This window comes from Diadema antillarum, unplaced genomic scaffold (genome assembly GCF_040938485.1).
Source record: "Diadema antillarum isolate AM-2024a unplaced genomic scaffold, OU_Dant_1.0 scf00000129, whole genome shotgun sequence".
Taxonomy (NCBI): domain Eukaryota; kingdom Metazoa; phylum Echinodermata; class Echinoidea; order Diadematoida; family Diadematidae; genus Diadema; species Diadema antillarum.
In genome coordinates, this window is record NW_027271018.1 from 429,226 (window position 1) to 444,492 (window position 15,267).

The window sequence follows — 15,267 nt, forward strand, 5'->3', positions numbered from 1 at the left end:
AAAATCAACCACAGTAATGAGACATGTTGTGGGCTTTATGGTGCGATGCTTATTTCACTGTCCATCTTGTGCATATCTGCCTCGTAAGGAGCGAGCAACTCGCCTGTTATCAGGCAAAACTACATATCTCATAGTTACGTGGTTTTGCCACATCATTTATGCTGGCGAGTAACCGGCATTGGTCCGGCAAAACTACGTATCTTTTTAAAATGCTATTTTTCCGAAATACTTGACAATTAATTAATACTCGGAGTAATATGACAAATACATGTTCACTTCTTGTTATGGAACACAATTCAAAGCTACGTAAATGAAGACATGCGAAACGGCAAGCATTCAAAGTCTAAACGTGAATATCTCGAAATCGCCAAAACCGTATTTTGCCAGATCACTCATCAACTCGTCTACGCACAGTGTGATGTCCGTCGATTTTGGCAATGGAGTTTTCTAACATTACACTCCTTATGTAAACTTGTTCGTGCGGCGCCAGTAATCAGACTTTAAACACTGTATTTCATTCAGCGGTGTCCAGATCTTTGCCCATAATAGACCTGTGGAAGTAAAACTTCCCCACTTAAATGAGTCCATTGTGCGAATTAGATCGTACGAATATATATACACTTGTAGCTGTCGTGACATACCCAGGAACAAGAAGAAAACTGTCAAAATGCCTGCTACAAACGGTATTTGAGTTGACTCGTGTTGTAATCATTAGTCCTTTTCAGCCTTGACCGATTTTTCCGGATCGTATGGCGACCTCCGTTCGATGCTAACCTCGTAGTTTTCCAGGTGTCGCCCAACGGACGAATTTGTGATCACCGTAAGAAGGTTAACGCCCTCTTTCGACGGTACTTTCTGAAACGTGTAATTCTGGAGGAGCCAGGTGAAGATGAGAAAAAGGTCCACCTTAGCAACGACCTCACCGAGACAGCTTCGACGGCCAGCTCCGAAGGGGAGAAAGCTGACGTTAGGCTTTCGAAATGCACCTTTCTCGTCGAGGAACCGCTCTGGAGTGAGATAGACATGGAGAACAGTAACTCGAATTACGGTTATCATAGTATTTATGATAATAATGATAACAATAATATGGAAAATACAGATTGTGTAGCGCTTAAGGCGAACATGTTTCAAAACACTTTACAATATCAAAAGAAAACAAACATAAGTCAAATACGAATATAGATAATGAACAATACATTATCAACAGAATTGTTCTTGAAATAAATGGGTTTCGAGTTTCTTTTTAAAAATGTCAATGGAGGTGGAAGACTGAGCATCATGCGAGTCTACACAGATTTCTGACGGAAGTGTTGTTGTTGTTGTTGTTGTTGTTGTTTTTTTTTTTTTGGGGGGGGGGATATCTAATAGCTACTCATGTAAGACAAGTTGGTGTTCCGAGATAAGGCCTTATGTACTAATATTTAAATATAATGTAGAGGATGATTACATTAAATTCCCCCCTATTGATTGTAATAACATTTTGGCCGTGATGCTCCTAAAGAATCACAAAACCGCGCGTGCTTGGGTGCAGGGCTTGATCAAGACGCAGTGTCACATTATGAAGGAATGACATCAGTATATATTTTGCCGGCAAAGTATGTGACACTGATACATATACATTGATGGATGTACCTTTGTACTACATTTAGGCATACGTTTAAATAAAATGACGTGAGCTTGTTGACACAATCTATTACTCCAGCTCTAAGTGTACGGAAAAGAAGCTCAAAAACCAAACGATTGCGACCGTGACCCTGCAAAAGCCCTGTTTAAAACAGTTTGGTCATGTGTTTCTTCTTTATCTTTTCATCGCTCTGTTATCTGCTGTAAAGGCGACGATGCCGATTTAAATAAATGATGCTTATGATTATTATCATACTAAACTAAATGAGTGACGGACGATGATAAAATTAACGATATTGGAATGAATGATAATCATGATACTACTAATACTACTAATACGGATGTACTACTACTACTACTACTGCTGCTGCTACTACCACTACTACCATTTCTACTACTGCTAATACTACTTCTACTACTATTTCTACTATTCTACTATGCTCATAATAATAACAATGATAATAATAATAATAATAATGATAATAATAATAATAATGATAATAATGATAATAACAATGATAATAATAATAATAATAATAATAATAATAATAATAACAATAATAATAATAATAATTACAACAAAAACAAATAGTTGAAATACCAATACAAATCAAAACAATTGAATATTGGGTATTAAACAATTAAACTGGTGTACATTTTCAACCAGCATAAAACGGTAATTGTGTATGCCGTGTGTTTCATGCCGAATAGAAAGACACCTTCTTACCTGGGAGAAATATGTTGGGTTTGTCCCAAACATTGGAATCAAAGTGCATGGAGTGGAGATTACACATGACGACAGTTCCCTTGGGTATGTGGTATCCTCCTGGAGAAGTGGAAAAGATCATTTCAAATATTTCAATTTTTGGAATGAGGCAGCGAAACTCACGAGATCGAAGTGAGCATTAATCACACCTTTTCGGCGACACCGAGAACATTGAGCCTATGAAATTAGTAATTAGTGTGAATGTCTATTCTCATATTTTTTTAACACACATACACACGTGTACACACACACACGCACACACGCACGCACACGCACACACACACACGCACACGCACACACCTCAACACACACACACACACACACACACACACACACACCATATGAGCTCCTTGTATCGTTATCGCAAAATCGTCCTCTGCACCGTAGACGTAATAAGAACCCATATAGTAATAGTATCATACCTAATAATCAGAAAACATACTTGTTCCTCTCACTATGACGGTGACGTAACTGCAATCCGTAATGGTCAGAATTTTTTTTTTTTCTTTTAGGGTATTCGTTTGCTTGTTTGTTTGTTATTTTCTCTTTCCTGTTGTCTATTCTATTCATGTAAATATATTCTATTCATATATAATTCCTAGATGATTATATTCTTTTTTTGAAGAGGAACTGTGCGCTCTACAAATAGTCACTATTATTATTATTATTATTATTATTATCATTATCATCATCATCATCATTATAACTATTATCACCTTATCATTCTCTGTACTTACTAAAGCGTACGTCACAAGAAGTCGCGTGGGGAACAGCAATGGGGAGGATGGAGCTATAGCGCATGACCTCGTATAAGGTGGCCTCCACGAAAGGGAGAGACCCGCGATCGTCGATCACGGGGTTGCGTCGGCAACCGACGACCTCGTCGATTTCCGCCCTGATTTTGGCCTGGATGCTCTGGTACTCCGCCATGAGGGCGATACCCCAGTACAGCGTTTCGGTGGTGGTTTGTATTCCAGCTGAAATTTGGGGACAATTGGTGATTAATGACTGAGACCAGTTAACTATGCATGCTTGAGTAATATGCATGCATGCATAATGATATCATGAATTATGAATATGATATAATAAAAAAACACTGTACTGCACATCTGCACGTTTGTGATTTTTTACTATTTCTCTGTTTTTCCTGCATGTATTTATTACTGTATGTTCGGCAAGCAATGCTTATTCGAGATGAGACGATAATCAAATCAGTGGGATCAAGGATGAGCTAATTAGAGCACATATATAGTTCACATGAAAAGAAACGTTGCTTTGCTAAGTAAGGCAAGGCAATCGCCGGTGGTTATTTTTTGTAGGTCGTCAGTCAAATAACTATCTGCAAAAAAAAAAAGTAATAACAAAATCTGGCAAGTCCTGCAATAGTCTCCCAGTAGTCTTGCTTTTGGGCACATTGCATTATGATGACATCAATAGTAGGTTTTCTCAATTTTGGTTGTTATTGAGGTAAGACTTGCAAGATAATTATGAAGGAATATAAACGGAAGTGACTTAGGAGAAGGAATATGAGGAGAAGGGGGAAGAGAAGGGACAGAAGTGGGGTGGAAGGGGAAACAAGTTGAAGTAAAGGAAGAAAGCTGAAGGAGAGCTTGAAAAGACAATTTTCAGGAATTGAAGGACTAGGAGAAGAGTAGGTGAAGGAGATGGACAAAAAGGAGAAAGAGGTGGAAAAAAAAACAGGAAAGGAACAAGAACAAGAAGTCGATAACTATGAAGAAAGAAAGGAAAGAAAGAAAGGAAAATAAGAAAATTGATATAACAAAAAAAATAAACACTGGGCAACAGGAACTAACCGGCAAACATGTTGCTAACGGTGAGCATCAGGTGAGCGTCGGTAAACTTGTCGGAGTCTGACCTGCCATCGTCGCGAGCTTCTCGTTGAGCAAGCAGCAGCAGATCGACAAAGTCCCCCACGTGATCTATTAACGAATACAAAATGAGTCGGATATTACAGAACAATTGTAATTGTTATAACGACGCCTTGACATAGCCTATCAAAACCCCTTTCAGCGTTACCATAACTCTTGAAGTGGGTCCCACCATTACCATTACGCCATCATTGTAACACACCCATTTCGATATACCACCTTAATCAAAAGGGACAGTGTGGGTATCAAGAACGAGCTTGCTTCGATCTTTGCAGTGGGCCAAAATGCTAAGCGAGGATTTTTTTTTTTACGTTTCGAGTTCACAGCCTCATCAACCGTTATGACAGGGAGGTGGCCACCTCCCTGGTTATGACGACAACAACACGTTAACAAGTTCACCTTCACAGACAGGTGGGTTGAGTGAATGCAGCTATATTAGTAGAACACATCAATGAGAGTTTGAGGAAAATCGGACAATCCGTTCAAAAGTTATGAATTTTTGAAGTTTCTGCTCAGTCACGGCTGGATGAGAAGACTACTATAGCTTGTGCTGTCATATGAGTACAACTATACAAAGAAAGTATAAAGAAAATTCAAGATATTCTCACTTTTCTCACATAATAAAAGAACACTCGACTTCTCTCTTTCAGATGTCAGGGGAAATGATATTACCCCTAGCATAAGTCAGTAACATGTCGAAGAAATGTGCACTTTATTCAAAAAGTCAAGTTTTGTGAAATTCTCTTTTTATTTTCCTTCAGTACGCATGCGACATCATACACTGTAGTAGTCTTCTCCTCCAGCAGTGATTGCACAGATACTTTAAAAATTCATAACTTTTGAACGGATTGTTAGATTTTCCCCCAACTTTTACTAATGTGTTCTACTAATATTGCTGCATTCACTCAATCCACATGTATATGAAGGTGAACTTTAAATCTGATCGACTGGACTTGCTTGCGAAAATCACGGAAAATTACGGTTTCGTGACTCGTCTGTCACTTCGTAATCTTTTTTCTGACTCTCCTGCGAGCATTCACCCGTGATGGATGAACAAGCGATGTTACTGCCCGTATTGCTTAGACATCGAGGAGTTTTTGAGGACCACCGATTTGTATGTTCGTGAAAGGTTTTGTCGGAGTCCCCCTCCTCTGTTGAGGGTAGGCTACCAACCCTCTTCGACAAAAAACTGGCACATCCCAAGGACAAGACTCCAAAACACAAACAGAACTATGTGACTTACTGGATTTGGTGTCAAGGGAAGGGTTGTAAAGACAATTATATTGACGAGACCAATGCAGCTTCTTCACAAACGTCTTTACTACCACCGCAAAACCGGATCATCAGCTAGAAACGAATCAACCGTGCTCCAGTTCACTTGAACAAAGCGGGACAACATTTTTTTTGGACAAAGAAGTTACCATCCTTGACACGGAAACCAGATGGTTTGAAAGAGGAGTCCCTGAAGCCGTATATGTAGACGCGGAAAATTTTTCCTTCAACACGGGGGGGGGGGGGGGGGGGGGGGGACCTCCAACACAACCTTTCACCTACACACAAATCGGTGATTCCGAAAATTCCTCGACGTCTAAACAATGAAGGCAATATTATCGCAGATATAACTCATCCATCACAGGTAAACGCTCGCCAGCCAGTCAGAACTGACGATAAGAAGTGACCCAAATGAGTCATGAAAACGTACTTTCCGTCATTTTCCCAAGTAAGTCCAGTCGAACGGATTAAAGTAAGGCACTCCCAGGACATCAAGTAGGATATTCGACAGCATGAGTCTTTGCGATAAAAGCGCTTGACTTGTAATCACTGCGTTGTTGTATCTTTGTCTATAAATCCAGGTTATTATGATACCGATAAAGATGATTATGATGCTGCTACAACTACTTCTTCTACCAATAATGACGATGATAATTATGATGACGATAATGATAGTAATTATTTCATATCATAACAATGATGATGATAATGAGAAGGATACTTGTACTACATGTAATACATGTACTGCTGATACTACTGATGATAATGATAACGAATTATACCTTCCAAGTAATTTCTTATTCACCGCTAAGGAATATCAAAGCACATTATCAAAAAAAAAAAAAATACAACCGATAAAGTATCTTGTTCACAGCATTGCAAGGTGCTAATATCGGTATGAATGAGATCAGTCTGCTGAAAACGGTAACTGAGAACAGCTTAAAACTTGAATCGAACTAATAACAGACTTGTAATTTTCAAAGTCATGTAATATCCCTGTGGAAAAAAACACAAAATAAAATGTTGGAAAGCCTTGTGACTAGTCTAGACTATCGGAGACGATTACCTCATTTCTTTGTCAAGTAAGACCTTTCCCAGCGGAAAATCCGGTCAGGCTCATGAGTCGCAAGGGCAGACAGCAAGATACATTTGGGGGCGCGTTTCCTATCTTACCTGTGATAACGTACTGGCATTCGTGGTACAGTATCGCGTTTGAGGTCAGCATTATCCCGTGAATTAATCATCACGATGTAGAAAAACAAAATGCAATTTCGTAAACATTGGTTTGACACAGTGTATCAAGTCTTCGGAGAATTTGTTACCGTGGGGGGAAGGCGCTAATGAGAGCGGTTAAGCAACGGTCCCTCGCCCTCGTGAACGAGATCCTAGCTCACATTGTTTGAAGTCAGTCACCATGGTAACAAACTTCTCCTAAAGTAGAGTCATCCTCGCGTCATTATTCCTATCGCTACAATACACCCAGCGATCTTTAGGGATTGTTTAACGAATAAAGGAAACACCACTCCGTATTCACATCGACATCAATAAGAAAATAGTGAAATCACACAAACTATTTGACGTTTCATTACAGCTGACATGGACGAAAAGAGAAAACATCGAACATGAAACATAAAACATGAGAGATGACTTCAAAACTTTCCAGCTAAATGATAACGTGCATTGAAATTCCTTCTTTTTTTTAATTTACAATCCAGGTATTATGACATTTCTCTTGAATTCAACTCAGAGTCATGTGTGCTCAATAAACACCACTCTAGAACACGTTGATGGAAAGGATAATCATAATTTCCTTATACATCTTCGTCCTGCGCAGAGTGATGTCAAAAGGGGGATTAATCGGAGATTTGTGTACATGTCAGAGGGTGGCTTATAGAGAGGTGACTGATAAAATCACCTCATCCAATCTGCATAATTATTTGAGTGTCACTAATATCACTGTTACGTTTAACCCAAACATCGATAGAATACTTTTGTAACTTTTTGGTCCGGTTTGTTGAAACCGTCACTCTTTCGTTTGTGTTGACCCTATATTCCTGTCATGAAAGTCATCGTGAATATGGCGTTGAGTTTTTCCTGATGATACGACCAAAGGAGAAGGAATGACGGATGGAAGGAAAACAGATTACCTGGGTCAAAGTTCCTCTTGTGGCTCTCCAGTTCATCCCAGACAAACTGGTGGAAGACATCTCTCATCCGGTACACCATTCGCACACCAGGAGTGGGCAGGTGTCTCGCCCAGGGGAAGAAATCTGCTGCCACGCCCATTCCGAACTCCTGATTTAACCGCTCGTTGTTTTCTTTCCACTCCAGTAGTTTCCCCTCCATGAAGTCGTAACTAAATTAAGAAAAAATAAATAAATGAACGGCAAATCGAAAAAAAAAAGTTGAGGAGGAGTAGAAACTGAAATGACACTGAAGGGAGCAGAAAAGAAGACGTGTAATTCACCATTATTACAATAAACGCACCCCATCCTCCTTATGATATGAAGCCTAAGATATTCACACATTCACACATTTGCACTAGTTTTGACATAACTACAAAATCATGATATTCGAACCTCCGTGATAGTGGTTTTGCTTGAATGGACAATGTACCTTTGTTGGTATGAAGCTATTTAACGATTGGTTCCAGATTATAACTTCTATGGTTCCAGGGTAGCTATAACGTTTCAGGCTCTTCCATTCCTCATATGATATACAATAGTAAAAATGTTTTGATTGGTTTTAGTAAGTATGAAGCTAAAATGTGCTAGATTGACTAGAATGTTTCCTATAAAATGTCGTGAAGGCGCAGAAGAAGATTATTTCATTTAAGGCTGGTTTTTCTCAGTGACTTGAGTACACGAAATAGTGCTGAATGTCGTAGAACGACTCGGGGAAGACGGTCCGCATTGAAAATAACCATGACTTTGGCTGTTGATAGCTTACGTTGCTTCCATCTTGCTGATAATTCCCTATTGCTTTCATTCGATCCTGGCTAGAGATGACAGGGACACCTCATCAATGAATAGGTGCGTGGAGAGTAAGCACTGTCAGTGCTGGCTGAAAATAATGTATCTAGTGATCGGGGCAAATCTAAAATGCGCTATATATAAAAACCAGCTATAACCATTATCATTATTACAGTGACGGATCCAGAGTCGGAGCGCACCGGGCTCGCGCCCCCTCTTTTGTTGTTGAAACAAAAGAAATAAAAAGGCAAAATGGGGGGGGGGGGATGCGCCCCCTTTAATTTTGTAAAGGCGCCTCCCCTTTACGGAATTCCTGGATCCGCCCCTGTTATCATACGCACAACACAATGTAGGGGTATATTGTCTTATCCATCTCACTTTTTCCCGAAGCACATGGTTGACATGACGTTGTAGAGAAGCAGGGTGATCATCAGCTTCGGGTCGACCGGCTGGCTTTCGCGGTCTGCCACGAAGCTCTCCAATTTGCCGAAGGCGGCGTGTAGCATGGTCTCAAGACGCTCGCCCGTCGCAAACTGTCTACAGAGACAGAAAATGAGTTGAAACGATGAGGAGCTGATAAAATGTAACGTATAGAATCACTTTTCGCATGCTTCTACAACATCCATCTAGTCAACCTATAGTCAATGATTATACATGACTCACAACGATCAACACATCAGTCATACCAATAACCACGGTACAGCATTCATCAAATCATTCGAGTCAATAACCGTTCTACAAGTACCATATCCATTATGTAAAACCACCCAATCCTATCAATGCCTTACAACACAATAAATCAAATCAGTAGCTTTCGAAAAGATCATCTGAATTTTAAATCCAATGGTTTCCATGCCAGAGGGGCATAGGCCTACAGAAAGAAAATGAATTGGGCTCCAATCTTTAAAAAAAGAAAGAAATACAATAGCGATATTTCCAGTTTACTGCAAAGCAAAAATAAGCTAGAGCCGTCAATTTTGTTTCCATGATCGTAACAACGTATAATATGCATAAACCGAGGTCCGCTACCTTCCATGACGTCATTTGGACAGTCATTGCATCGCAACTGATACGCATGCTCTTCCTGTTTCTTGTTAGATGCCTTTATCTTGCTATGAATTTTCAGAGATAACTGTCAATGAAACGTCAACAACTTCTAACTACTGCCGGTATTGCACGCATCGGGCAAACAATGTCGCAGATCGATACCAACAGCGTCAGTTAGCCTGATTATGACTAGGATGACGATAATATCAATAACCTCATACACGCTGAATCTTCATTTCAAGTAAAGCGAAGAGAATGGAGAGCATTTGCGCTAATAATCAACATGTGCCCTAAATTTGCTGATCTTGGACACCGTGTTGCCGGCAAACACCACAAGACATTTAAGAGAAAATTAATCGATTTTTTTTTTTACCTGAGGGCCGAACTTGCCAGCTTATGGTGTAACTTCCATGTCTCCGAAAACGTGCTGAAAATGATATCCTTGAAGCCATAGGTGAAGGCTCCAACTGACAAAAATTATAGCAATGAAAAGATATCAAGGATTATTGAGAATAAAAGCATGTCAACATAAACACACCTTGACTTTTTAGAATGCTTGATAATTCACAACAAAACAAAGACTAGTCCCAAAAGAAACAACATATCACACAGTTGTTATTCCCCATCAAACCCCTAAATATCATTGTTTGATATCATTGGTACATTAATATTCCTCACGAATCATTTGATAAATTCATACAAAGAATATTCACAAAACATAAACACTTTTGCTATAGTTATCAAAACACCGCATAGGCAGAAATGGCAGTTGTAAAAGGAACATAAATACAAATTATATATCACAAAGACAGAGAAAGAGAAAGAGAAGGGGATATGCAGGAAGAAAAGAGAAAGATTCGAGACAAGCGTGAGAGAGGGGAATAACCGTTTACATCGCAGCAGATCGTTATGCAGTAAAAATACAGTGCGTATAGGTCTAATAATCAAAACATGTCACCTCTGAAACACTGTCTGAGTGATGCTATCCTTTTCCGTTGTGAGTCGCACTGAGGAAGGTTTTCCTTTATCGTTTAATAGTCCTGATCACTTTTTCGATTTACCATTGATTGCAAAGGGAAGGGAAGCCAGACTTCTGCTTACACACACTGGAGAATTTAATGCACTTGCCAACTTCTCGTGCAACCGCGGCCGTCAAGGAAATTCCAAACAGATGTCACTCTTAGTCAAGCTTGCATGTTTTGAAATAGATCGCGGAGTTGCACTTTTGATGACATTTCGTTATTCTTATCATAATATGAGACGTACAAGGGTTAAAGTCTCTTCATTGTTTGCTAGAGAGAACTTTAAATAGCAATGAATAGTGCCATGCTTCAGTGAAACACTATGAATTATTATTGACATATGACACTCACGCCGTATATCGTATGGATTTTAATAACAAATTTCGCGTAGACAAAAGAAACGGTTGGGGAAGAATGAACTGATAAATAAAGGGAAGGAAAAGGTCAAACGAAAGAAGTGAAAATGAAAGATGGAATGATTGAAAGACGTAGCCTCTGTGAACAGGGGTTTATCTAACAAACTCCTTCAGTTATTTGTCCTTTTTTCCCTTTAAACCAGTGCAAATATCAACTATATTTAAGGCTTACACGTTTGTTCCGTTTGTTTCGGTTTCGCAATGATGACTAGTATGGTTTAACACCGTAATGCAGTTTTAGCTGTTACCATATATTATTATGTTGTGCCACGGACGATCGCTTGCTTGTCTACAGAACCCCCCTCCCTTCTTCTTTTTTTTTTTTTTTTGTTTTGTTGCGAAACGACATGTCCCTTGTGTTGGCGAAGCCAGGTGACGATGTCAGAGATATACAATCAGGTAAACAAAAAGAACAATTGAAAATACAGGTGCAGCCGCAATGTACACGATGCTCACAAACGAATACTAGTAATTAAGTTAGCAAACAAGCGATAAACTTTTTTTTCGATTATCAGGAGTAAAAGGTCGCGACCTTACACGAAAAGAAATCCGGTCTCCCGGCAAACTCCACTCCGTGCTTGGTGAGAGCTTCCCTGATGGCGTCGTGACGGTTGATGACCACGATCCACCGCTGGCCAGCCTTGAACCCAAACACGTCGCCGAACTCTTCTGACCATTTCCGGAACACTTCCTCGGGACTCGCTGTCATTGCTATATAAGATGCACTCAACATAAAAGGAGAGGTAATAATAATACACAGAGATATAGCAATAAAGAAATACCATAACATGAGCCATGGAACTACTAAAAATGTATTATATTACCAAATATATACAGAGGTAGAGAATAGAATTTTATATTACATACACGCAGAAAAGATATTAAGGCAGAAAAGAGATATATAAATGGGGGGGGGGGTTGAGAAAAAGAGTTCATTTATGACTGCATGGTAAATAGTCATCACTTGGAAAAAGAATTAAGTGGGCTATTTGGGATGAAGAACTGAATGTGGCCATTTCATTGCTGTAAGTGACGACTTCAACTATCTTATAGATTTGACCCCCCAAAAAAATTGTCTTATGTGCAACAGACCTTGTGCTTGTATACGTGGATATCAAGATTTATCTGGAACACAATTACAATGTAGTTATATTAATCAATAACTGTCATAACACTGTACGACTATATACGGATATAGGTGTTTCCGACGGGAAAGAGTAAAAATAGTACAATGTTTACGTATCATTAATTATAAGTAAATGTAACCTCGACCGGAAAGAATACAATGTTCCTAAGCCAAGAGTCGCTGAGATTGATGACAACAGTGTGCCGAACAGACTGGGACGATACGCCTCTTTCATAGCTCGTAAAGCGATTATATCAATTTAACGATTTTTTTTTCTGATCCCTAGATGATTCCATAGATTAAATGATTTATTTCTCTCTTTTTGTACAAGTTGAGGGGAAAGAGGTCAAGCAATAACATTATCGCATTCTGTTATTACCAACCGTTTTGTGGATTCACGTGAAAATCGTTTCTTTTCTCCTTAAATTCATGTCTTCCTCGATGCTTTCACCGATCTTTTTGTTTTTCTCTGCTCTTTCTCTTTTCTGAATAAACTTTACCATTAAGTGGAGCTTCCCCTTTGAAGAATCTAAGATCTCTAAGAAAAACGAAAACAAAAACAAAACAAAAACAAAAACGGAAGTCAACCAAGCCTTACAGAAAATGCTCCCGATGAACGGAAGAGGGCGTGGTCCGGGCGGGAACCCCCTTGGGCGGGCGCTGGACCACAGAGCAAGAGACAATAGGCACACAATGGTGCAGACGACAAAGAAAAACGTCCGGTCAGTGGACTCCAATAGATCTGTAACACTCGCCATGCTGGTCAGCTGCACAGACGACACGCTAGATGATGTTCTGGACAGAAAAAAAAAAGGTGGGGGAGAGAAAGGGATCCAATCTCAGCATAGCGAACCCTTTTGAAATAGGTAAATAATGACGACCTCTCAATGGCAAAAAATTATGAACGCGCAGGAACAGTTCGTGCTTGACATAAAACATTTTTCGAATGACCTCTTACTCTTGAGAATTGGGAGGAAGATATCTCCCTACCAGACTCCGTGCGAGACCCTTGTGTACAGCGACAGGACTGTGTATACGGTTAGGAGGAAGAGAGAATTTCTCAGTTATATGAACTCTTTCATAATTGTCTCGCTGAGTGGGTGGGATCACGGAGGTGTCTCACCTTACTGGTGAGATCAGGGGAGAGTATACGCTTCATATCACGAAGGTGTCTCACTAGCTCACTTTCCTTCCTGTTCATATGCAATACAATGTACAGTAATAATAATAGTTTCAGTTAGTCCAGGACGAGATAGAAAGAGACACGTACAATATATACCCACCTCACTTGTTTTATAGTAACATTCAAAACCATGGTTCATCAGTTCATATGCTATGGGCATTTATTCAAACTAATCGCAAGGGTCAAGCTGGTGTTGCGACATAGCAAATTAACGATTCCTATACATGATTTGATAAGACCTGTATACTATATGGGATAGCCCATTGGGTATTCTTACCTCTTCCAACTGATGACTTGGGTGAGATGATGCCGATCTATGCATGTAATTCACAGGAGCGAGTGAATTGAGTTATCACCACCTCATTGTATTATGAACCGCGCAAAGTAGACCATTGAGCTGCACACATGACTTACTTAACTGATAAATTCGCAACTTGATAGTCAACACATGCAGCTAGACAGTGTCACAGACCGACTCTCGCAACTGCTAAAATGATGTTCACCTACCTTACTCGTCAAATGTGCACGACAGAAATGCCTGAAGTTGTCAATGTTGAACACACTGTGTCTCCATCGCACGCATTGCTAATAAACGGCGGGTGTACCGCGTGAGCTGATATCACTGAACAAAACGCACAATATCCACAGTTTGGTTAACGGCCATCTCACACGGAGTTTTTGTGTCCCTCGACAAAGGCAAAGAACTCTGACCCCATCCAAGACTCTGCTCACACCCCAAGGGGGTTATCAGGAATCGGTCTCCCTCACCCCCCCCCCCCCTTTCTTCTACTTGTGCGTGAGCAACCAGCAAATTATTGTTGGCACCACGGAAAAGAAGAACTGAAAAGAAAAAGCAACAACTTAGGCCTACAACTGAACGAGAAAGGAGAACGAAACTGTCGTTGGTCTCTGAAGTAAATACATGCAGTTAATGTGCATCGAAGATGTTTGCATGACTTCTACAGAAATCCCTAAGCTGTAGTAAAGGATTGTTAAGCCTCACGCCATGATATCATACGTCATCGATTTAAGAAAAGAACCTTTATCGTACGCTATTTCCAAACTTCAAATTTCCTGCAGAATGAAACAATCCTCTCAATTAATTCATCTTTGTTTGTAAATACCAAGTCATTCATCAGTCCTTACTTGGGGGTTGATAAGAGAGATCTTCTTTGCCTTCTTTGCATGAGGCACCATGTTAAACACCTGCACCCTTTGTCTCAAAGAAATCTATAATTTGCAGCAGAATTATTTGATATAATTATGACAGATATGAAACAAATTGCCATCGTTTTACAATAATGTTTTTCTTGTTATTATAATTCTTATTTTTCATTGTATCATGATTTTGCAGCCACATCCCTAACATTCTACGAAGCTGTTATAGCTTAGTGAAACACATCAAACAACTTCACCATAATTTAATACGAAGGATTAAATTTCCTCTTTTTAACTTCACATACTAAATATCATGTAATGATAAATTGATTGCGAGAAGGCGTAGAGGCGTTTCGCTACAATTAAATTAAATTAAAGTCAATTCAAAAGTTCATTTCATTTCTCAACTAAAACCAATTACGTTTCACTTTGTTTGGTAACAGAGAATAAGATAACCAAAACATTGTAGAATGAAAAGACTATATTGTGGAACCTTATAGTAATTATACATTGATATGAAAACTGAAGTGATCGAAGTGAATAAACAACACGCAAATTGCGAAAAATGGAGATTCCGATTAAAAGACAGAGCTTGTAGAATGTGTGCCCTCTGATAAAGAACATGAATAGAAAGATAATTGAAGTAAAGAAAAAAAAAGGAGTCTGGAAGCCCTCTAAAAAACAGAGTAACAAAATAATGGACACACGTACACGTATACATTCACTTGTGTAGCTATGCCTGCCAGAGGGAATTAAAGGATTACGGTCAATGAGGAATTGTGAAGACATATAG

General features: G+C 39.4%; 1 protein-coding gene across 1 annotated transcript; it reads right to left on the reverse strand.

Annotated features, from left to right (window-relative positions):
* Positions 1-711: 711 nt before the first annotated feature.
* LOC139720550 (steroid 17-alpha-hydroxylase/17,20 lyase-like) lies at positions 712-12,891 on the reverse strand. Its single transcript, XM_071631902.1, has 9 exons — positions 12,732-12,891; positions 11,545-11,718; positions 9,943-10,036; positions 8,901-9,059; positions 7,698-7,906; positions 4,204-4,329; positions 3,127-3,366; positions 2,351-2,449; positions 712-1,007 (listed from the first exon to the last, which is right to left on the reverse strand). Exons 1-9 carry the CDS (start codon positions 12,889-12,891, stop codon positions 712-714), a joined length of 1,557 nt encoding a protein of 518 aa, XP_071488003.1.
* Positions 12,892-15,267: the final 2,376 nt, after the last annotated feature.

Coding starts and splice junctions, on each gene's coding strand:
- LOC139720550 (XM_071631902.1), bottom strand. CDS start 12,891: ATGGCGAGTGTTACAGATCTATTGGAGTCCACTGACCGGACGTTTTTC. Junction 4,330..7,697: donor CAAGAGGAACTTTGACCCAG/GTAATCTGTTTT, acceptor ATTCGTTAATAG/ATCACGTGGGGGACTTTGTC. Junction 2,450..3,126: donor TTCTTGTGACGTACGCTTTA/GTAAGTACAGAG, acceptor CCACTTCTCCAG/GAGGATACCACATACCCAAG.